The sequence below is a fragment of the Scylla paramamosain genome, chromosome 16 (assembly GCF_035594125.1).
Source record: "Scylla paramamosain isolate STU-SP2022 chromosome 16, ASM3559412v1, whole genome shotgun sequence".
NCBI classification, from domain to species: Eukaryota; Metazoa; Arthropoda; class Malacostraca; order Decapoda; family Portunidae; genus Scylla; species Scylla paramamosain.
The window spans coordinates 21,216,266-21,239,552 of NC_087166.1; the positions used below are offsets into that span (position 1 = coordinate 21,216,266).

A 23,287-nucleotide genomic window follows, 5' to 3' on the forward strand; every position below is an offset into this window, starting at 1 on the left:
AAAAAAAAAATGTTTTTGAGGAACTCCAAGAATATTAGGGAAAACATCTTTATTCTATTTTTTGTAAATTAACATAGATGTATATGCTAACGGAAGTGACAATGAAATCACATAATGCTGACGAGGTTGGCAAGCACGTACGTTTGTTGTATAAATGACTCAATAACAATAGCTCTGCTGGTAGTGTAGATGTACAGCACGAGCGGCGAACTCCCGTGATGTTGTGCATTAACCCTGAGCAGTAGCAAGATAACAGAAAGCAGACCTAACACACAGGACAACAACTAGTGAATTAAAACCAGCGCGACGGGGACAACCAATAGCCGCAGACCACGACCTCCCAAGGCCGTGCGCAGTGATGACTTGTACTAGCTGACAAATAAGCATCGTGTTAACCCACTCCACACTGCTCACAGGACACTCGATCCTTCAGTCAGATGGTCTTGAGTTGCGTATTGGGCCTGTGTAACATTAGTGTGAGCAGTGTTTGTTGTGGTGGGCCGCCTATAGGGGGAGGGAGAGCAGGAGAGCGGCGCCGCGGGAGTTAAAATGACGCTATTTGGTTCCCTCCACCGCACTATTTATTCCCTGTGGCTCTTCCTCGCCTCTCTGGACCTCCGGTTGTCTGGTGAGCCTTTATGACAAGCTGTATCGCCTTCCAGGACGTGGTGTGGTGCTGTGGTCAAAGCCAGGAATCTCCAAAATTAATCGGCCTTGGGATAAAGAATGTATGGAGTTTTTTTTTTTATAAATTGTATGGGAGAGGTTTTGCCTTGCTATTAATTCTGTTATGCTAGTAGGTGGGGTTTATCCTGGTATTAGTTCTCTGTCCTTACTTCTTTGCCATTAGGTTAGCTGGTGTTTTGTTTATATATATATATATATATATATATATATATATATATATATATATATATATATATATATATATATATATATATATAATCATTTATTGTATTTCTTCATTATACTCTCATTATTAGTGCAGGTAAGGTTGTCTCTATCTCACCATCATGCGTCGTGTATGACCCATGCATCAGCACTGAATAAGAATAAAGTTGTCTCTTACCTCCTGTATTGCATTCCTGATACGTGGCAGCTGTCATGTCACAACTTCGGGTGTTATGATGAGATTACCTGGCTAAGAGAAGGCTTGGAATGACTTGACACTAAGTCATAGATTTGTAAGTAAGCCAAGGGATCAATTTAGGCTAATGTCGGAATGGATCTGTTGACATCCTCTTCGTTAATGAGTTTGTAATATCAGCCTGTCATGAATTCTTCTTCCATCTTATTAATCCTTGATTGGGTCGTCCACTCTTACTTGTTGCTGCCAAAAACTTCTGTCGTGTGCATTTTCTTCATCCAGGCCTGGCTGTCTCGTGTCTCATTTCCATCTCCCCACCCCATCATGTATTACAGTGTATTAAGTATCAGTGTATTCTTTTAAGTACAAGAGTTGTAAACTATGGGAATGTTGTACTTATGTACATAATTGAGACATGATCAGTCCTCATCTTTAAAAGAAGTGCAGATAATGGGGAAGAATTAGGAATATGATGGGATTTCTTTTTTCATTTATTATGATTCATACCTTGCCATTTATACCATGCTAACCATTCAGGCAGAAGGTGCTGTCATTGAGGTGCTGGCCCTGTTGACCTTTTGTAACGGGGAAGTTGGTGAGAATATTATTTTAAAGTGCAAATACCCTCCTATCAAGTGACAAGTGACTCTTGTTATCCTTGAAAAGTCATTGATCTATCTGAACACCATAACATTCTGGGTGGGACTTGGCCTTCCCTGCATCCCTCTAAGGGTTACTAACCCTGACAAGTATGCTTGCCTCTCAGTCTAGCAGGGAGGCACAGTCCTCATGCATGCATGGAAAAACTGTGCTGAACTCAGGTCACACGACAAATGGACTAAATTTTACATCCTTGTAACAGCAATGAATCAATGAACTTTAACAGATTGCATCACATATGACCTTTCAATGTCTTGTTTCTTTGAGTTGTTTGATTGTTATATTTTATTCACCAAGTATTTTCCTCTCCTGTGGAGATATGTGGCCAGCTGTGCTATGGCTAAGATCTTGGGGTATAGTATGGTGGTCCATGAAACTATCCATTTCCACCAGGGACTGCCAAGCCAGAGAGTGTGAATGGTGTGTGTGTGTGTGTGTGTGTGTGTGTGTGTGTGTGTGTGTGTGTGTGTGTGTGTGTGTGTGTGTTTGTGTGTGTGATGCTTTGTGTGCGCCATCCCATGCAGGATTGCCAGTCTAGTAAATAGACTTATAGATTCATTAAGTGGTTATTTAGTAAGTCGTGGCAAAGTATGGTCTAAGGCTATTGAACCAGCACACTTGCTGACTGTGCATGTATGATCACACATCCACATCCAGTTTTGAATTTTCAAGCATGAAAAACAAAGTTTACCAATTTAGGTAAATTCTCACATGATCTGAAGGACTCTAAATCTCCCATTGGGAAATTAGGTACTTAAGTTAATTTAGGTCAGTTCATTGATCCCATTGTGGGTTGTGATTAATTTTAGGTCAGGTCACTGATCCAACAGGGATGGAGTCCTCATGTCAGTGTAGTAACAGGACAATCAAGGCAGATCAACCTTTACTTGGCCCTTGGTGATTCCTTTTTGCTCAAATTGTAATTAGTCAGTGTCATGTATGTAAGTGTTGCTGTTAAAGGTCTGCTTCCATAGCTACTTCAGACCAGGGATGGGCAATTATTTTGACAAATTGTTGTCAGCACACTTCAAGGCATTCACTTGAGATGAGAATGCAAAATGCAAAGTAAAGGTTGATATCTTTTAGATATAATTTGTTACATAAAATAGTTTGTTATACAAAAGCTGCAGATTTGGGGACATCATGATTGGAGATGGTTGTTCATAAATTAGTTTGTTATATGAAAGCTGTAAATTTTAGGGATGTCTTGATTGTAGACAGTCCACACTCTAAACTCCTCCTTGAGATATTAAAGAAAAGTTTTCACAGGATAATATTAGTCAAGATTAATTTTTCAGTATTTTGAGATGTGAGGCACTGCATTAGGAAAGTCATTGTATTAAAAAATTTGTACGTAGGGTACATGTGTCACCAGTGCACAACAGACCAGTCACCACCAGTGTTGCAGCCTTAGTAACCAATTTGTTGTAACTAGCTAAATTTTCACTGCCAGTTGATTACTTATCTAGTTATAAGATCTCATCTGCATAGGTACAATACCTTCTATGTGATATGGCTGTAGACCACTTCTTTCCTCATTTAGCAAGAGTTTGCACACACGCGTGCACGTGGATTTTGTCAGGCTATGAAAAATTGGACCGGAGTGAGTTGGTGGTGAGAGACTTTAGAAGCACAAGTGGGCATGAAAAAAAGGTGAAGAAGAGTGTGTGTAGAACGGATATTAAGAAGGACAGTTTCCCACAAAGGACTACAAGAATCTGGAATGAGGTGCAAAAAGAAGTAATAAATGCAATAACTATACATGATTTTAAAGAAAACTAGATAAAGAGTAGGTAAATATAACAAGATCGTTAAGTTCACACACACACACACACACACACACAGGTGCTTTATTGTGCAGAAGAAGAATTTTTTGTTAACTTAAAAAAAAGAGTAAAGAATAAGCACTTTTTATGCTACAAGTTTTTTTCTTTTTCTTTTCTTTTCTTTTCTCTCTCTCCTTATGGTATGAGTTTTTAAAGAAGTACACAGAACCCTTGTCAGCTCTGATAACATCTTTAGCTATCCACATTCTGAGTCTGGGACACTCAGATTTAATTCTATATATTTGTAATGTTCATCTACACTTGTATCTGCTTCTCATTGTTTCTCTGTACATCAAACAAGCTCCCTCTAGAAGGTCTTTCTTACTTCTTCATTCTTCCATGTCTTCCCTGAAGGGACCAGGAAGCAGCAACAAACCATTAGGCCTACACTTAGCCATCCCTGAATGAAGCATGCCTAGTACCTAATTTCACCTATCATCATCATCCATAAATTTGTTTAATCTTTGAAAGTTCCTTAATGACTCAACACTAACAACCTGGGATAGTATTTATACAAGTGGTAAGCATGGATGTAGCTTGAAGAAATGCTAAGGCATGACTGAGCATGTTTTATAGTCTCATACCCGTAAGATCTGCCAAGCTCGACTTAGCTCTGCATTAGCAGACAAAGCTATTACTCCAAGTCAGGAACCACTGAAACAACCTAGACTAGGTGATGAAAGGTGCATGCAGGGAAAAAAGACAGTCTGCATATGAGTGTGGGAAGGTGGTTTGTACTTTATGATATTTCTGTATGACAACTGCTTGTGTTGTGAAGGGGTACATGACAAAACAGGAAAATACTGGCACATAGTAAGACACCAGTTTATCAAATATTATGAAGTTTATGAAATAGCAAAACGTTTCAGGTGCCTCATTATTTTGTGTTGTCGTTACGAAGTGTGACGCTTTTGGGTGTGTTGACAAACAGCACGAGGTTTTTTGCAAGAGTCATGGGTAATGTAAATTTTTTGTTTTATGTTTTTTTTTTTTTTTTCTTTTTCTTTTTGCATTGAAGTATTCATATATGTATTTATTATGATATTGTAAAGTTCTTAATTGTTTTATGTTTTTTTTATCTATTTAATTATTTTAGTTATTTTAGTTAGTTATTTTAGTATTTAGTGATAAGCTCCAGGGCTGACCTTGTGTGTGTGTATGTGTGTCTGTGTAACAAATAGCTTATTCTCGCAAGACAGGCCTCAGAATTATTACAGATGTGAGTCTGCATATTTACTTTGATAGGATTTTCATGTGTACAGATGTGCTGTGTGTTATAGTATGTTATGTACATTTCCAGTATATTTTAGTATGATAGATGATTCACACTGAGTTTCAAAATCCATAAAATGCAGATTGAAGAGTACATCAGTGTATATATAGTGGACAGTTTTCTGGGAGTATACTTAGGCTGAGAATATACTGAGAGGAATGTTATATGTGTGATTGATGTGCCTTATCATCAGGTGTTTGTTGTAATCTAGGAATGTGTTGTGATATGTTTTGAAATCCTCTATTGAAAATAGTGGTGGACCATAATTGCCTTGTGTATTCTATTTTATGTTTGTTGTGTGTGGAAATTTGATAGTCATAATTTTTATAAAAGAATTTGTGGTCAGTAAAAATTAATTGCTTTCTCAGTTTGGATAGTCTTGCTCATGGGTAGGTTCAGAGGGAACTCAGGAAGTGTTCTCCGAATGTAGCTGAATAATGTGTAGCATCTTGGATCGTGCAAGTGGTCATAGTTGTCATCTTCCCAACAGAGGTAGAATGTACAAGTGCAGCAGAGATTGACAGGCACCTGGAGATGGGTGTACAGATGCTGGCCAAGGGACAGCTTCATGATGCACTCTCTCACTTCCATGCTGCCATTGGTGAGTGACTGTTGTGTCTCTTGTCCTTTGTTTTTTCCTTGCCTGTTTCATAGATATCCATGAATGAGTACTGTCATGTTATTGGCAGAGTTTATCTTGAAAAGGAACACGTTTTCTTAGTGTCCCCTGTGTTTCGTTTACCTGCCTTTCAGACTTAGTTTAGAACTTAGCTATAAGTTAATATAAGGCTTATTTACTCATTTTATATCATGAGGTATTATTCTCTTCGTAATTTAAGTTCTCCATGTGTAAGGGGAGGAAGTGTAATTGAGGTGGAAATATGTTGAAATGAGGGGAGCTTGAGTGGGCAACAACACATTCCAGAGAGGGGAAAACAGAGCGTCTTGAGGTCTTGAGGGGAAAGCAGAGTGCCTCAGGGCTTGAGGTAGATCGGGAGGGAGGTGTCTCTTGGGAGGAAATTTTGGTGTGGAATGGTGATGGAGTGAGCGTGTGGAGATATTAGTGATGCGGCGGTATAACCTTGATATCCAGGATCAGATTAGTGAGTCTTTTGTGGTACCAAGAGCTCTTGTCCGCTGAAATTCGCTTGGTGAATTGTGCCGGCTTGAGGGGAGCATAGGTCAAACCAGCAGCCACTTTGTGAGTGGAGGCTGTGGTGTTGTCCTTTGAAGCTGATGTTGACTTTGAAGGCTGGTGTTGTGGTGTATTGGTGAATTTGGGAATGGTGTTATGGTGTTGTAGGTGATCCTTGGTGATGATGATGATGTCTTGTGAGGTTTGAGGAGAGGAAACACGGGAATTATTGTTTAGGGACAAGGTGATGGCGTCTGGGTAAATTCCTGCAGCTGAGAAAAATATTTCAGTGGCCGGTGGTGGTGTAAACGGGTTCTGGCATTGTGTAGTGACGGAAATGTCATATATTAACATGTACTACCTCATTTTGTTTGTGAATTATCATTAGTATTAATATATGACGTTGTAACATGGAGTAATCGTGTTTTCTACTCCCCCAACATCGATTTGGTATTTGAGGTGATTCCTGGTGTGCCATGTCAAGATAAGGGTACAGTGAGAGGGTGTAATTCTGGCAATTTCGGATAGGTTGGGTAGGCACTCGAAGCCTTTAACAATCCAGACCTTTGAAACTTTCCGGGATCAGTGTAACATCCATTTTCTTGGAAAGATAACCGGAATCATAAGTGATCCATAACAGTACTTTTAGTTATGTTTGTACAGTTCCCTCCACTGCCATGTTCATCTTTTAGCATTGCCAGTGTCTGAATCGCCTGCTGTTAACTGCCCCAACATGCTTCAATTCGTATCTGAAACACATTCCAGCTAGGAAGTAAACTACTCATGCAGGGAAGCCACAGAACACCTGGCTTCAGATCTCTCTAAGATTTCTGATTAGGGCATGCCAAACTGGCTATTGTTCAATCCCTCAAAAACTCAATCTATCAGCTTGTCACAACCTTCCGGATAACTATTCCCTCTTCATCGACACTCAGCTGTCCCCCTCTTCTACACTGAATATCCTCAGTCTGTCCTTTACTTATAATCTAAGCTGGAAATTTCACATCTCATCTCTAGCTAAAACAGCTTCTATGAAGTTAGGTGTTCTGAGTCATCTCCACCAGTTTTTCTCATCCCCCCAGCTGCTAACTCTGTACAGGGGCCTTATCTGTCAATATATGGAGTATGCCTCATTTAATGGTGGGCTCCACTCATGCTGCACTTTTAGACTGGGTGAAATCAAAAGCATTTCATCTGATCAGCTGACTGTCTTTAACGTCTCTCTCCTCTCTGCAATGTTACATAATATGTTATCTTTTACTGCTATTTTCACAGTAACTAGTCTTCTGATCTTGTCTCCCCTCCTCCTGCAGCCTCACTGCTCAAGACTATATTCTTTCTCACCCCTATTTTGTTCATCTCAAATGCAAGAGTTAACCAGTATTCTCAGTCATTCATCCTTTTCCTAGGAACTCCAAGCCTGCATTTGTATTTTAACCTCCTTATGAATTGAACTCTTTCAGGAGGAAGGTTTTAAGACATTTATCTTCCATTATTTGATTATCTCATTTGACTTCACTTTGAGAACTGGCACTGAAGTGGACTTTTTTTTATTTATTTATTTATTTTTTTATTGCTGTTAGCCAGTGGTCCTCTTACATAAAAAAGAAAAAAGAAAAAAAAGTTTGAGTAATTGGGAGGGTGATGGAGGAATTGGCTGGAATTTGTTCCTGATATGAGTCTAAGTAGGCAGTTCACACACTGCCAATGCTAAGTGATGAACGTGGAAGTGGAGGGGACTGTACCTGTGCCATGTTTTGTAGCCAGTAACCAGGTGCCACTCCACAATGGAGGTAGTTGAGTATCTCATTATGTTTACTGTCACAATGTCCATTATTTAAGTATAATACCACAGACCTACAGTATTTAGTACATAGAGGACAAGTCATGTCTCACCATTCATTGTGTACTTGGCATTCTATTGAGTGCACTGGTTGGCTGCTTACTCAAGTTATATGAGGACGGCAGTTGTGTTTTGAACACTGCAAGTGTTGGACCTTAGCTTTAGAAACAGTGAGTCCACTCTTGGTGTATCTTAGTGGGACATTTGCTAACCCACACCATGAGGAAGCTGACTTTCTTCATGGTCTCTAGTGATTGTCACATTTGTCATCATTCAAAATTTTTGTATTAAGGTGTTAGTTTTACTTCACTGATACAGTTTCATAATAGCATTGATGCCATAACACCATTGATGTAATTTGATATGACCATTGATGTAATTGATGTAATGCCATTGATGTTGTGATACCAAAATACTTGAAGCAAGCTGAAGATAACTGAATGGCCAGGAAGAGACCAGTTGACAGAGGTGTGATTTACTGACAACAGTTGATGGAGATTATTTAAGAATTGCCTCTGTAGAAATATCTTTCTTCAGAATGGGTGTGTGGTTTAAAAGAATAGGTAAAGGGTAATGTAGAATTGTGTGAAATGACAGGTACAGGAGAGCAAGTTTTGTGAGGGATTTGTTTCATTGCAGAATGTCAAGAAATATACCAGGAGAGTAAAGACAATACAAAAATAAATGCAGAGAGACTGAGGAAAGGTTAAGGAGTGATGTATGAGATATTAAGATCTTTAAGAAGGCTGTGGGATTGACAGTGAGAATGGTATTAGAACATGAGCATTAAAAAAGGGAAGCTGCAGGAAGTTGTCACACCTATATGTGGCATTTCCTGCCTACCTACTTCACCTGTTATTCTTATCTATATTATTACATACTTCCACTGTCATCCTCATGTAGTTTCCTTGTCTGAGTGTGAAGTGTGAATAATGTGTGTGTGTGTGTGTGTGTGTGTGTGTGTGTGTGTGTGTGTGTGTGTGTGTGTGTGTGTGTGTGTGTGTGTGTGTGTGTGTGTGTGTGTGTGTTGCCTTGTCTGGGTCACCTGTGTGGGGTTGCCAGCCTTGTATATAGATAGATCATCCTCATCCATGTTATTACTCTTGCTGGCCTGTGAACAAACTGTTACACACTACCCTATGAATGCAGCACAATAACTGTACCTGTGGCACAGATGGTGACCCCAGCAACTACTTGAGTTACTACCGCCGGGCCACAGTCTATCTGGCCTTGGGTCGCTCCCGGCCAGGACTGCAGGATCTGGATGAGGTCATCAGACTCAAGCCAGACTTCACAGCAGCGCGGGCTCAGCGTGGAGGAGTGCTGGTCAAGTTGGGTCGCCTGGAGGAGGCCCATATAGACCTGGAGAATGTGGTAATGTACTGCTTGTCTCAGTGTTTACTGTGAGAAGGCAGTGTGTTGTGTGGCATTGCCGTGCTCTTCAGTTGTGATACAGATTTTTTGATGCATCAGTAATGAGTCTTACAGTATTTTGTGGATATTTGCTTCACCTAACTAATAATTTGTGGGAGAACTCATCTGTCAGTCACTGCATAGTTGGATGCTGGATCACTCTGCATCCTCTTGAATGAGGGAAGTTTATAATATGAGCAAATACATACTTGATGCCATAGTATTGAAGATGTCTTCCACATAAGAATGAGAAAATTTCTGTGGCATCAGGATTATGCAAAGATAGAATGGAATAGTTCTATCTTTTTATTCTTTTATGTCTGATATTCTCATTTATATAAGAAAGTCTTGCTTCTCAGCAGCTCACCCTGCCTGTGGGGATGTAGACGTGGTATATAGGTTGATAGTAATCCTTCAGATATTTGATTTTTTTTTTTTTTTTTTTTATGTAGGAAGGACACTGGCCAAGGGCAACAAAAATCTAATAAAAAAAATGCCCACTGAAATGCCAGTCCCATAAAAGGGTCAAAGCAGTGGTCAAAAATTGGTGGATAAGTGTCTTGAAACCTCCCTCTTGAAGGAATTCAAGTCATAGGAAGGTAGAAATACAGAAGCAGGCAGGGAGTTCCAGAGTTTACCAGAGAAAGGGATGAATGATTGAGAATACTGGTTAACTCTTGCATTAGAGAGGTGGACAGAATAGGGGTGAGAGAAAGAAGAAAGTCTTGTGCAGCGAGGCCGCGGAAGGAGGGGAGGCATGCAGTTAGCAAGATCAGAAGAGCAGTTGGCATGAAAATAGCAGTAGAAGACAGCTAGATATGCGACATTGCGGCGGTGAGAGAGAGGCTGAAGACAGCCAGTTAAAAGAGAAGAGTTGATGAGACGAAAAGCTTTTGATTCCACCCTGTCTCGAAGAACAGTATGAGTGGAACCCCCCCCAGACATGTGAAGCATACTCCATACATGGACGGATAAGGCCCTTGTACAGAGTTAGCAGCTGGGGGGGTGAGAAAAACTAGCGGAGACGTCTCAGAACACCTAACTTCATAGAAACTGTTTTAGCTAGAGATGAGATGTGAAGTTTCCAGTTCAGATTATAAGTAAAGGACAGACCGAGGATGTTCAGTGTAGAAGAGGGGGACAGTTGAGTGTCATTGAAGAAGAGGGGATAGTTGTCTGGAAGGTTGTGTCGAGTTGATAGATGGAGGAATTGAGTTTTTGAGGCATTGAACAATACCAAGTTTGCTCTGCCCCAATCAGAAATTTTAGAAAGATCAGAAGTCAGGCGTTCTGTGGCTTCCCTGCGTGATATGTTTACCTCCTGAAGGGTTGGACTTCTATGAAAAGACGTGGAAAAGTGCAGGGTGGTATCATCAGCGTAGGAGTGGATAGGACAAGAAGTTTGGTTTAGAAGATCATTAATGAATAATAAGAAGAGAGTGGGTGACAGGACAGAACCCTGAGGAACACCACTGTTAATAGATTTAGGAGAAGAACAGTGACCGTCTACCACAGCAGCAATAGAACGGTCAGAAAGGAAACTTGAGATGAAGTTACAGAGAGAAGGATAGAAACCGTAGGAGGGTAGTTTGGAAATCAAAGCTTTGTGCCAGACTCTATCAAAAGCTTTTGATATGTCCAAGGTAACAGCAAAAGTTTCACCAAAATCTCTAAAAGAGGATGACCAAGACTCAGTAAGGAAAGCCAGAAGATCACCAGTAGAGCGGCCTTGACGGAACCCATACTGGCGATCAGATAAAAGGTTGTGAAGTGATAGATGTTTAAGAATCTTCATGTTGAGGATAGATTCAAAAACTTTAGATAAGCAGGAAATTAAAGCAATAGGACGGTAGTTTGAGGGATTAGAACGGTACCCTTTTTAGGAACAGGTTGAATGTAGGCAAACTTCCAGCAAGAAGAAAAGGTAGATGTTGACAGACAGAGCTGAAAGAGTTTGACTAGGCAAGGTGCAAGCACGGAGGCACAGTTTCGGAGAACAATAGGAGGGACCCCATCAGGTCCATAAGCCTTCCGAGGGTTTAGGCCAGCGAGGGCATGGAAAACATCATTGCGAAGAATTTTAATAGGTGGCATGAAGTAGTCAGAGGGAGGAACAAGCCCAGAATCGTCCAAGGTAGAGTTTTTAGCAAAGGTTTGAGCAAAGAGTTCAGCTTTAGAAATAGATGTGATAGCAGTGGTGCCATCTGATTGAAGTAGAGGAGGGAAAGAAGAAGCAGCAAAGTTATTGGAGATATTTTTGGCTAGATGCCAGAAATCACGAGGGGAGTTAGATCTTGAAAGGTTTTGACATTTTCTATTAATGAAGGAGTTTTTGGCTAGTTAGAGAACAGACTTGGCATGGTTCCGGGCAGAAATATAAAGTGCATGAGATTCTGGTGATGGAAGGCTTAAGTACCTTTTGTGGGCCACCTCTCTATCATGTATAGCACAAGAACAAGCTGTGTTAAACCAAGGTTTAGAAGGTTTAGGACAAGAAAAAGAATGAGGAATGTATGCCTCCATACCAGACACTATCACTTCTGTTATGCGCTCAGCACACAAAGACGGGTCTCTGACACAGAAGCAGTAGTCATTCCAAGGAAAATCAGCAAAATACCTCCTCAGGTCCTCCCAACTAGCAGAGGCAAAACGCCAGAGGCACCTTCACTTAGGGGGATCCTGAGGAGGGATTGGAGTGATAGGACAAGATAAAGATGTGAGATTGTGATCGGAGGAGCCCAACGGAGAAGAAAGGGTGACAGCATAAGCAGAAGGATTAGAGGTCAGGAAAAGGTAAAAAATGTTGGGCGTATCTCCAAAACGGTCAGGAATACGACTAGGGTGTTGCACCAATTGCTCTTGGTCATGGAGGATAGCAAAGTTGTAGGCTAGTTCACCAGGATGGTCAGTGAAAGGAGAGGAAAGCCAAAGCTGGTGGTGAACATTGAAGTCTCCAAGAATGGAGATCTCTGCAAAAGGGAAGAGGGTCAGAATGTGCTCCACTTTGGAAGTTAAGTAGTCAAAGAATTTCTTATAGTCAGAGGAGTTAGGAGAGAGGTATACAGCACAGATACATTTAGTATGAGAGTGACTCTGTAGTCGTAGCCAGATGATTGAAAACTCGGAAGATTCAAGAGCGTTGGCACGAGAGCAGGTTAAGTCATTGCGCACATAAATGCAGCATCCAGCTTTGGATCGAAAATGAGGATAGAGAAAGTAGGAGGGAACAGAAAAGGGGCTACTGTCAGTTGCCTCAGACACCTGAGTTTCAGTGAGGAAAAGAAGATGAGGTTTAGAAGAGGAGAGGTGGTGTTCTACAGATTGAAAATTAGATCTTAGACCGCGAATGTTGCAGAAGTTAATGAAGAAAAAGTTGAGGGGGGTGTCAAGACACTTAGGGTCGTCGACAGAAAGGCAGTCCGACCTGGGGACATTTATGGTCCCCTCCCCAGATGGGGACTCCGAGGCTGGTGTAGGAGTCGCCATGATGATTTTAAAATTTTTTGAGTGAAGGGTGTGTGTGTTATTAGGTGCTTGTAGTTTTGTGTGGAGGAAGAGAGTTGTCTTTAGAGGGCAGGCTGTGACTGCCCCCTTGTGTTGTGAGACACAAAGGGAAACGTTCAGTGAGGTCACGGCTGGGTTTAATGATAAGTTCACAGCACCCCCTGAACAGTGCTTTAGACCTCACTGGGAGTAATTATCGTTCTTGAAATTATGGAAAGAATTGGATTTTATGAATCACATAGCTTTTAGGGTGTACTTAAAAGTGTTGGGATTTGTTAGTAAAACCAATTACATGTCATGCTTCATTACAGCTTAGGAAAGAGCCAACGCATGAAGAGGCTAATCGTCTGTATGTGATGATAGAACCATTGAAACGTGAGGTACTGGAGGCGTATTCTAGTGTGAGGACTGGACGCTACCACCAGGCCACCCTGCTGCTCAAGGGCATTATAGAGGTGAGGCTTGGTGCTGGCCCTGCACTGACAAGGACTGCCAGGAATTACAGCTGATTATAATTATTTGGTGTGATTTTTTTTTCATTTTGTACTGAATTCTGCAATCTAAGCTGCAATATTAATAAAATATTAGTGACTAATCTGTAAGCTATAATTGTAACAGTTGTTATGGGGTTTGTTTTCCTTATAGAATCTTAAAATTAGTTGAAATGGTTTGCTTGAACACAACATGGATTAAATTCAAATTGACCTTTTCAGTTACTGGGCATAAGCTGAATTGAAGTGACTTGCCAAAACACCTCAAGGTTCTAAAATTTGCTCATGGGTCCACATTTTAAGTTTAGAAGACAAACCTCACATTACTTGCATGTTGTAAGAGGATATTGAAAAGGAACATGGGTGAAAGATTGGAAATATCATCTGTGGAAGCTTTAATTTTTCAGTGAAAGAACAAAGAATCTGGCAGTATTGAAGGAATACTGCCCCAGCATTCCCTTTGTATTGTAATAAGTGGTTTAAAGGGATGGAAGAAGGAGGATGGGAACAACAGTGTATTTTGATCTTTACAGGAAGAGAAGGCATTCTGTCTCAGCTAACCTCTCATTGAAGGAGAGATCTGATTCAAGTATATAGGCAGATTTATGCTCAATGGTATTATAAGTAGTGAGGATAGTATAATGTGTGTGTAAAATTAGTACTAGTGCAGAACCATTCCTAGGGGCATTGTTAATTAAAAACTAATTATGTATTAGTACAGCTTGGAGGTTTGCAAGAATATAAAACTCCACAGGTTTGTATGAGTTGTATTATGAGCAGAATAATATTGTACTCTCTGGTTGTAAAATTGTGGTTTAGTCAGCAATGTCAAATTGTACACTTTTGTCACATCTCCCTCCTATGCATCACAGAAGTGTCCGTGGGACGCCTCTTTGCGTGAGCTGCGGGCAGAGGCTTATGAGGCAGTGGGGGACATCATGAGTGCCATTGCTGATGTGCGTGTCGTCACCAAGCTGGTTCAGGACAACACTGAGGGCTACATGAGACTCTCAAACCTTTATTACTCCATTGGGGACGTGGAACAGAGTCTGAGGTGTGTGTGTCACCCAATGGCAGGAACCAGAGTGGCCCTCTGTCTTTCAAGTTCAGAAATCCTCCTTTTATAGTGGTGTTGTAATGTTTAACTGGAGAGTTTTAAGAAATGCAAACAGTTTCATCATTATTGCCTTAGACATGCTGTGGTGAGCCCAGTGCAAGGTGCCTTCACACAGTTTCCTGCTCTTTCATGATCCATTTAAGCCACAGCACATAACACCTCGCCATCCATTTTCTCGTGTATCATTCCATTTCTTCACGCACTAAAGGAAATCTCCCTGTCTGGTATCCCTTTGGTCACTTGAATCTTCACCTCGTCTGTTGTATGGATGCCAACACAATCTTAGTGTTTTCCTTACTGGGATGTTAACCATATTAGGTTCATATTCAGAGAGAGAAAATAGAGTAATAGTAATTGAGAATGAAAACAATGTACTTGTATACAATTATTCCTGATTAAATGGAATATACTTATTTTTTGTATTTTATATGAGTATTTACTGTTCCAACAGACTGCATCAAAGTATTCCTTACATTTACAGTAGTTAAAAAACATTTTCTCACCAAAAGATTTCAATTAGTGAAATGTGATGGAAATTTGGATAATTTGAACAAATGTTATGATAAGTCATCGCCACACATTAAAAAGTGAAGATATCCTGTTCCTCCAGGCATGTGTGTGCATGAGTGAGGTAATAAGTTTCCTATGTGCTATTGTTAACATCTTGTATTACAGTGAGATCCGGGAATGTCTGAAGTTGGACCCTGACCACAAGGAATGCTTTCAATTCTACAAAAAGGTCAAGAAGGTGAACAAGTTCAACAATGATGCTCAGGAGCAGCTAAACAACAAAGAATATGAGGAGTGCATTGCCACTGCTAATAAGGTGAGGAAGAAAACCCATCAGTTACTGGTTCACTCTCTGGACTTTCCAGGCAGGGAACTCAGTAAGGAATGTACTTGACCATCTTAACTTACAGTTTCCTTTAGTATCCAGAATAAGTTATCCTCACTCAAGATCAACATGAAAAATTAAATGTGGAGTTAATTGATTGGTATGGTAATTTCTTACATCAAAAGTTGATTTGTTATCTGGATGTTAGAGGAAGATTGCCCGGTGAAATGGATCACAGTACCATTCAAGCCACACAGGTTTCAGAACTCAGCACCCTGATATGCAATTAGGGCATTGCAGCACCAGTACTATTCATGTACAAGTATATGCAAGGGTGACATTGGCTTTAAAGAGGTTACCTTAGACAAGCCATGAATTCCTATGCATTATCTCACATGCCAACTTAACTCAGTGCTGAAGGAAAGAAAAAAAAAATCTGGTTTTGTTTTTCATTATTATTACTTTCTCTATTTGATGACTACAGTTTAGTTAGGAATGATGATGTGTAAGGATTTTTTTTCTTTTTCCCTCCTCTAGTGATGATGAGGTTTCACAGGTGCAGCATTAATTTGCTGCTCAGAAGCAGTTGCAGTTTTGTGGATTAGTTACTACTTAGCTTAACTGTAGAGATGCATTTATATAATTATCTGGATGTTGAGTTAGTCTTGTGTTTGAGCTCTTAAGGATGTTGTTTGTTCCAGTGATGAGATAAATCCCAGGGTGAAATGGATCACAGTACCATTCAAGCCACACAGGTTTCAGAACTCAGCACCCTGATATGCAATTAGGGCATTGCAGCACCAGTACTATTCATGTACAAGTATATGCAAGGGTGACATTGGCTTTAAAGAGGTTACCTTAGACAAGTCATGAATTCCTATGCATTATCTCACATGCCAACTTAACTCAGTGCTGAAGGAAAGAAAAAAAAATCTGGTTTTGTTTTTCATTATTATTACTTTCTCTATTTGATGACTACAGTTTAGTTAGGAATGATGATGTGTAAGGATTTTTTTCTTTTCCCCTCCTCTAGTGATGATGAGGTTTCACAGGTGCAGCATTAATTTGCTGCTCAGAAGCAGTTGCAGTTTTGTGGATTAGTTACTACTTAGCTTAACTGTAGAGATGCATTTATATAATTATCTGAATGTTGAGTTAGTCTTGTGTTTGAGCTCTTAAGGATGTTGTTTGTTCCAGTGATGAGATAAATCCCAGGGCTGACTGTGCACCTCTTAGGGTTATTTCTGGGTGATGGAGGAGTCCTTGACACTCTCTTCCATGGAGGAGGGTCTAGATTTGCCCAGCCATGGTTTGAGGTAATACAGTGGTACCTCGTGATTCAAACTTAATTGGTTCTTTTAGGCTGTTTGATTTGGGAATGCTTGAATTGGGAAGCAGTTAACCCATTCATATTAAAATGAATCCTTAAATATTCATATTAAAATGAATATTAAAATGAATCCAAAATCCTCCCCCCCCCCTGCCCCCTTTTCTCTCTCTCTCTCTCTCTCTCTCTCTCTCTCTCTCTCTCTCTCTCTCTCTCTCTCTCTCTCTCTCTCTCTCTCTCTCTCTCTCTCTCTCTCTCTCTCTCTCTCTCTCTCATTCTTATGGATTTATGTTGTGTCCTAAACATGGAATTGAATGAAAATTACCTAAATTATATATAGAAAAAAATACAGTAAAGGAAAACATGAAGTACCATATGTTTTGGTGCATAAGACAGAACTTAAATCATCCTAAAAGAAAAAAAAGTGGATTGTCCTATGCATCAGATATAAAAACAATGACCTTAAAATTTTACACAGAATACCATTGTAAATAAATACCAATCTCAAAATGATGAGATTGAAAGTTCCTGCCATCTTTAGTCCTGAAAACAGTTCTTGTGTACTCAATTTTTTGTTTTTCACAAATTCTCTCTCTCTCTCTCTCTCTCTCTCTCTCTCTCTCTCTCTCTCTCTCTCTCTCTCTCTCTCTCTCTCTCTCTCTCTCTCTCTCTCTCTCTCTCTCTCTCTCTCTCTCTCTCTCTCTCTCTGTGAAAATAAGAACAATCCTGAGAATTGCTAAATAGAATGAGACTGATAGAGAATGAAAATGGAATTATATGAGTGAGATAGGATGAAGTGAAAATTACATAGAATGAATGAGGGGGGAGAGTGAGTGAGGTACTGCTCCATTGCCCCTTACCTCTGACAGATAAGACAGAAGGGAGGATATGGGGAAGGAAAGTACATGGGGCAAGGAAGTGGAGGGGGAAGAGAGAGAGAGAGAGAGAGAGAGAGAGAGATAGAGAGAGAGAGAGAGAGAGAAAGTGGGGGGAAAGGAGGCAGAGTAGGTGGAATGGATAGAGGGAGGGAGGATATGGGGAGGGATGGGGAGGGGGGAGGAGGGGAAGGAAGGAGGAGGAATGCGAGAGATCATTGAGTATCTCAGGGGCATGTCACCATTCTAGCACCCACAACTGCTCTCCATTCATCCTTTTCATATGTAGTAACTCTACTCCACAGACATCCCTCTTGCACCTAACACTTCAGACTTTTGATCCATCTGCAGACCTTTCATGTCTGATCCAGTTATCTCTTTTCATGTGTCACACCATTGTAACTCGACCTGCTCTGCTCATTCAGCCAACTCTCTTCCAACACCAGTCCTCCATAACCTCTACATATATTCCTCTATCCACAACATGCAACAATAAATACCTGCATAAAAGAGTATCTTTCAAGCAACTTAACACATTCTAAGCTACACTCATTCTCCCACTTTTACCATCCTTAAACCCTTTATACTGTACCCTTACCCTCATGTACCCTATATTGAATACATATGCAAATCTGTATAATAGCAATTATGGCAACATAATATCATTAGGATAATAGTGAGATCTAAAATTTTAAAGATTCTTTTTTCCTCTTGTATTTCACTCTTGCTATAGACAGTTCTATAAGTTAACTCTTTCAAAGCAATAAAAAAACAATTAACAGCACCAGAAGTAATGCATGAAGTCTTTATAAGTATCTACAAGAAAGAAAGGGAATAAAAAGAAAAGAATTTGCAATTTTTACCCAGTTTAAAGATTGAAGGTGGCTATAAAGCAACCAAGGATATCTCAGAATGATTGGCAATTAAGGAAAGATGTACCGAATAACAGTCAAAGAGTTAAGTCATGGTAAGGCACAGAATCTTTACTTTGGCTTTCTCATTGCCTAGATCTGGTACATCAATAGGTTTCTTTTCATGTGAAGAACACCTGTTTGCTGAGAGGGAGGAAAGAAAAGAAAGAAAACCTCCTGTAGTTTTCTGTGACACAAGCCGTGAAACTAACATATGGATATTGACATAAGTAAAGTAAAAGAAAGCTTAATCTTGCTTGCTCTGCTTGGTGACATGATTTAATCTTTTGCAGATACTGCGAGATGAACCAGAGGAAGAGGAGGTGCGTTTCCTGGCATACGACAAGTTGTGTCAGTGTAACACCCACGTGACACCAAGCCAGGCCATCACATTCTGCCAGAAGGCGCTCAACATCAAGGAGGAGCCGAGGCTGTACTGTGAGATGGCCGATGCCAACATTGCTGATGAGATGTTCGATGAGGGTGAGTATCTTGAAGCTCTGTATTGTAAGATGAACAGACCCTGAGTACTTTCTTATTCAGACATGTCTTAATCACTACTTTTCTACATGGTTTGCAGCTATGAAATATATGTACCACTTGGTGCTATCATAACCCATGTTAATGTACGTGGCTTTAGCAATGGAGAGTTTTCTTAGATGGCAGTGTGATTTTTTTCTTTGGAAGGTTGCAAAATTTTCAGGGATGTGGATCCTCCCATCTGTATAGTTTGGGATGTTAAGTACAGGTAATAATGATACTTATTTCTTTCAGCTGTGAGATACTTCCAGAAGGCATTAGATATTGATGAAAACCTACAGAGAGCAAAAGAAGGCTTAGAAAGAGCACAAAAACTTAAAAAACAAGCCAGTAAGCGAGATTACTACAAGATATTGGGAGTCAGGAGAACAGCCAGCAAGAAGGAAATCAGTAAAGCATACAGGTAACAGGAAAGATAACTTTTCATTTTTTTTGAAGGCCATTGCAGATGTAGAGAACAAAAGTAAAAAGTAAATACAGATTCCATGAAACACACACGCACGCACGCACACACGCACGCACCCACACACGCACGCACCCACACACACACACACACACACACACACACACACACACACACACACACACACACACACACACACACACACACACACACACACACACACACTGCATTGTGACTCAGTGGTAAAGGGGCTAAGTCTGTGTTGGCTGCCATGGCTGGCGTAAGTTCAAACCCCACTAGGGGCTGGTCACCTCTGGGAGTTCCACTAACAAGCGGGGCAGTTACTGTCTTCCCTGACCGGGGGGATGGGGTGTGTGTGTGTTGTGTGAGGTCACAGTCTAACCCAGTGATTAGTATTAATGAGTTCTGAGCTCACACCGAGAGGGTAACAGCTGGTGATTGTGGGTCCACTTGTGATCAGGCCTTGGTGGTGAATTACACACACACACACACACACACATTTATTTGAAAGTGACATGTGGAGTGACAAGATGGGAGAGCGCAAGCAATGAAAGTGTGTATGAATGATGTGGTATAAGCACCTTTACAGGTGGTGTAAATTATGGAGTGGTAGAATGGGTGAAAAGGAGCACACTTGAGATGGTACAGTCATATTAAGAGGGTGAAGAGCAAAGAGTTTGTAAAGAAAGAACATATCAGCAACCTTGAAGGTGCTAATAGGAGAAGACAACAGACGACCACTTGGAAGGCAAAAGGATGAGGTAAAGGAGTATATGTGTGAAAGAGGTGTCAAATGAGGCCAAACACATGAACAAGCAAAAAGGGAATGTCAGGATAGGGAGAGATGGAGGCTCTTCAGCCATGGTCATCTTCCCTAAGGAGATGGTCTTGGAGAGAGTTGTGCACACACACACACACACACACACACACACACACACACACACACACACACACACACACACACACATCCTGTGGACAGTAATGGAACTAGAAATCCAGTCTCCACCCCCCTCCTGTTATCTTTTGGTTGTCTGACATGACTGTGATGTTACAGCACCTTAATTTAAATCAGTCATTTAATCAGTTGCCTGCCTTCCTTAGCAAATGCCACCAATTCTTACTTAAACACCTGGCATCCCCTAGAGGAGCAAGATAGGCCCTGTCTACTTCCTTGTATTAATCAGTGGTGTGTGAGCACCACTGATAAAGACAGATCACAGGTGGAAATATGTAGATTACACAACCATTGCATTCAGGTTCAACACTGCTGACCAAGTGAGGTGCATGTTGGCTGATATTGTTGAGAAATAGTGAGGATGGGTACCTGTATTCAGTTTACTAGTGCACTAGTATTCAATAGTTTGCCAGTAATATTCTTCTGTCATAGGCCCTTCACATTAATTGATGACATTACCTCTACTCCACTGTGCACTTCCTTATTATACATTTTCCATCTGCCTTTTTGCCTTCATTTACAACTGTTTTATCTTGTACCCTGACTTTGGCATCTCATTAATTTTACTTAATTCTGGGTTACAGAACATCAAGTTCTCATGACCTCACCATATGATTTGCTTGAGAATGATCTCAGTGATTAATCTTCTCCTGCAGGTCTTTGGCTCAAAAGTGGCATCCTGACCATTATGATGGAGAAGAGAAGAAGAAGGCAGAGAAAATGTTTATTGATATTGCTGCTGCCAAAGAAGTACTAACAGATGATGGTGAGTGATCTGAAACAGTCATCTTTTGAATATATTTTGTATAATATCAGGTTTTGAATTGCAGATTGGTAGTCATCATACCTCATAACCTAATTCATTGTGTACTAATAAGACAGGCAAAGTTGGCTAAATTCCACTTGGATTGTGTTGATCATTATGGCCTGACTGGTAAGATGATGTATAGCTTGAATGTTCTTTCAGGAATGCAGTCCTGAGATGTTCCTCATGAATTAGTTCCTCTGTTTGAAAACATTGACTACAACTGTATGACTCCTCCTCTTACCACATGTTTTCTCAGTACTCAACACAAACTACTCATCATTTACCCACAATACATTTACCTACAAATTATGTTGTTTTACCACAACACAGTTGTTTACCATAATATGGAACATCTCCCAAACTGCTGCACAGCCCACAGCATGGCTTACTCTTGCCCCTCATGAAAAAATTAGATAACAAGTGAATAAGAAAAATCCAGATGACTTGGTCCCACAAGACACTTTGGTTCACATAATCCCCAAACTATAACACACATCACCACTAGCTGACAAAAGCATTCCCCTCCACCCCACCCTCATACACCACAGCACACAGCTGCTCACCTGGGCCCTGCCTTGCTCCAACAGAGATGCGTGCCAAGTTTGATAATGGAGAGGACCCCCTGGACCCTGAGCAGCAGCAAGGGGGTCCTGGTGGCCACGGCTTCAATCCATTCCAGCACTTCCACTTCCACCATGGTGGTTTCCCTGGTGGAGGTTTCCAGGGAGGGGGATTCAAATTCCACTTTAACTAGGGTTTTTCATAGGATTTATATGAGAATGTATTTATTGAGTGTGCATGGAAGTGTGAGATAAAGTGAATGATTCTACAGTATTTGTTTCCTTTCATCATTTCAGTATGACATCACTTTATATATTTTGGCAGGGAATTTGTGAGTTCTCTCATTCTACACATCATGTCATGCATTTTCAAATCATTGTAAATCAGGGATCATCTTCAATAGGCTGCCATCTTTATAGCTGACACTCAGTGCCTTGCATCTTAAATGAATTTATTTCCATTCACTTTTCCTTGTACCATGAGAGCATTATATGAAATTGTTATTTGTTGAATATTCTATCTTTTTTATCCTTTTTTCTCTATCTTTTTTTTGCCACAAAATGATCACAGTGGCTGTGCTCAAGCCGTGAGTCCTGAGGTGCTTGATTAGACCAATACACCTGTTGTTCATTTGGAAACAGAGCAATTCTGCAGTGCATACACTGCGTGTGAACTGTCCTGCATCTGACCCTAGTCATGGCAAAACAATCATGCAAAAAAATAAATAAATAAATATTTTGTGTGACAAAGCTGCCATGCTGTGTGTGTGTGTGTGTGTGTGTGTCCTCCATTCCCTGTATGGCATGGCACAAGAGCAGCAGCAGCACCTTGAGGGACAGTGTCAATGTATTAATACTTGACACATGCAATATGTGATATACATTTTACTTTAAGGTTTGTTAGATGAGCTAATAATGACAAGGACATCATGCCTTTTCTGTTCTTTGAGCTTCTCCTTTGTTAGAATCTTGACTAAAGTTCTTTAAGCTTGTCCTTTGTTAAAATCTTGAATTAATTCATATTCTTCAAGGTACATGACTTACACTTGTTATGTAAATAAAAAGCACTATAAATACATTAATTTGGCTGTTGATTTAATACCTTGCCTGGGAAATTCCTTCCCACATTGAGGCAGCAGAGTGCTTGGTGAAGTAGGGACCAGCATGACAGTCACCATTGCTTTGGGCACCACCAGTTGTGCTTCTTACTGCTATCATGCTCCACTAACAACCACAAGCTTGCAGGGAACTCATTTTAAGTCCACTACAGATTATGAAATCTTTCATTGGTATATTACCTGGTACAGTGTAAAGAACTGAACAATGACATAGCTGTGTGCCCATATAATCCATATTCAAATGAAAACTTGGATAATATCAATGTCAGTGTCGTAAGACACCAAGAACTTTGAGAATTACAATCTGAATGGAGTATACTACAGTGCAAAAAGGAATGACTGCCTCATCCCCACACCTACAGGCCACACACAAAAAGGTAAATAGAACACAGTAAAACACAAAAATACTCATATATTAGTATTTAATCATTTAGCCCTTCTTGATAACCATCTTGAGTCTCCTAAGCATAGAATTGGCAAGCTTTTTTTTAAATAATCAAGGCCCATGTCAGTGGTCCACAGTTTCTTGATTTCATCAATCAGCCATGGTGCCAAAGATGTGTCAAATGTTGCAAGTTGTTTCTT

The 23,287-nt window shown here is 40.4% G+C and overlaps 1 protein-coding gene across 2 annotated transcripts in view; it reads left to right on the top strand.

The window, feature by feature from the left end:
* Positions 1–22,666, top strand: part of LOC135108132 (dnaJ homolog subfamily C member 3-like) — a 22,747-nt gene extending 81 nt beyond the window's left edge. Inside the window, exons 1-10 of one of the 2 annotated variants that reach the window (XM_064018844.1) lie at positions 1–628; positions 5,337–5,447; positions 8,999–9,198; positions 13,053–13,196; positions 14,105–14,286; positions 15,025–15,175; positions 18,591–18,780; positions 19,072–19,240; positions 20,873–20,982; positions 21,612–22,666. The exon at positions 1–628 is cut by the window's left edge and continues 81 nt beyond it. In XM_064018844.1, the coding sequence (XP_063874914.1) occupies positions 550–628; positions 5,337–5,447; positions 8,999–9,198; positions 13,053–13,196; positions 14,105–14,286; positions 15,025–15,175; positions 18,591–18,780; positions 19,072–19,240; positions 20,873–20,982; positions 21,612–21,778 (1,503 nt within the window). In that variant the 5' untranslated portion in view covers positions 1–549 and the 3' untranslated portion in view covers positions 21,779–22,666. Of the gene's footprint in view, positions 629–706; positions 729–5,336; positions 5,448–8,998; positions 9,199–13,052; positions 13,197–14,104; positions 14,287–15,024; positions 15,176–18,590; positions 18,781–19,071; positions 19,241–20,872; positions 20,983–21,611 lie in introns of those variants that run through there. The other variant, XM_064018845.1, reaches the window with a different exon arrangement.
* Positions 22,667–23,287: the final 621 nt, after the last annotated feature.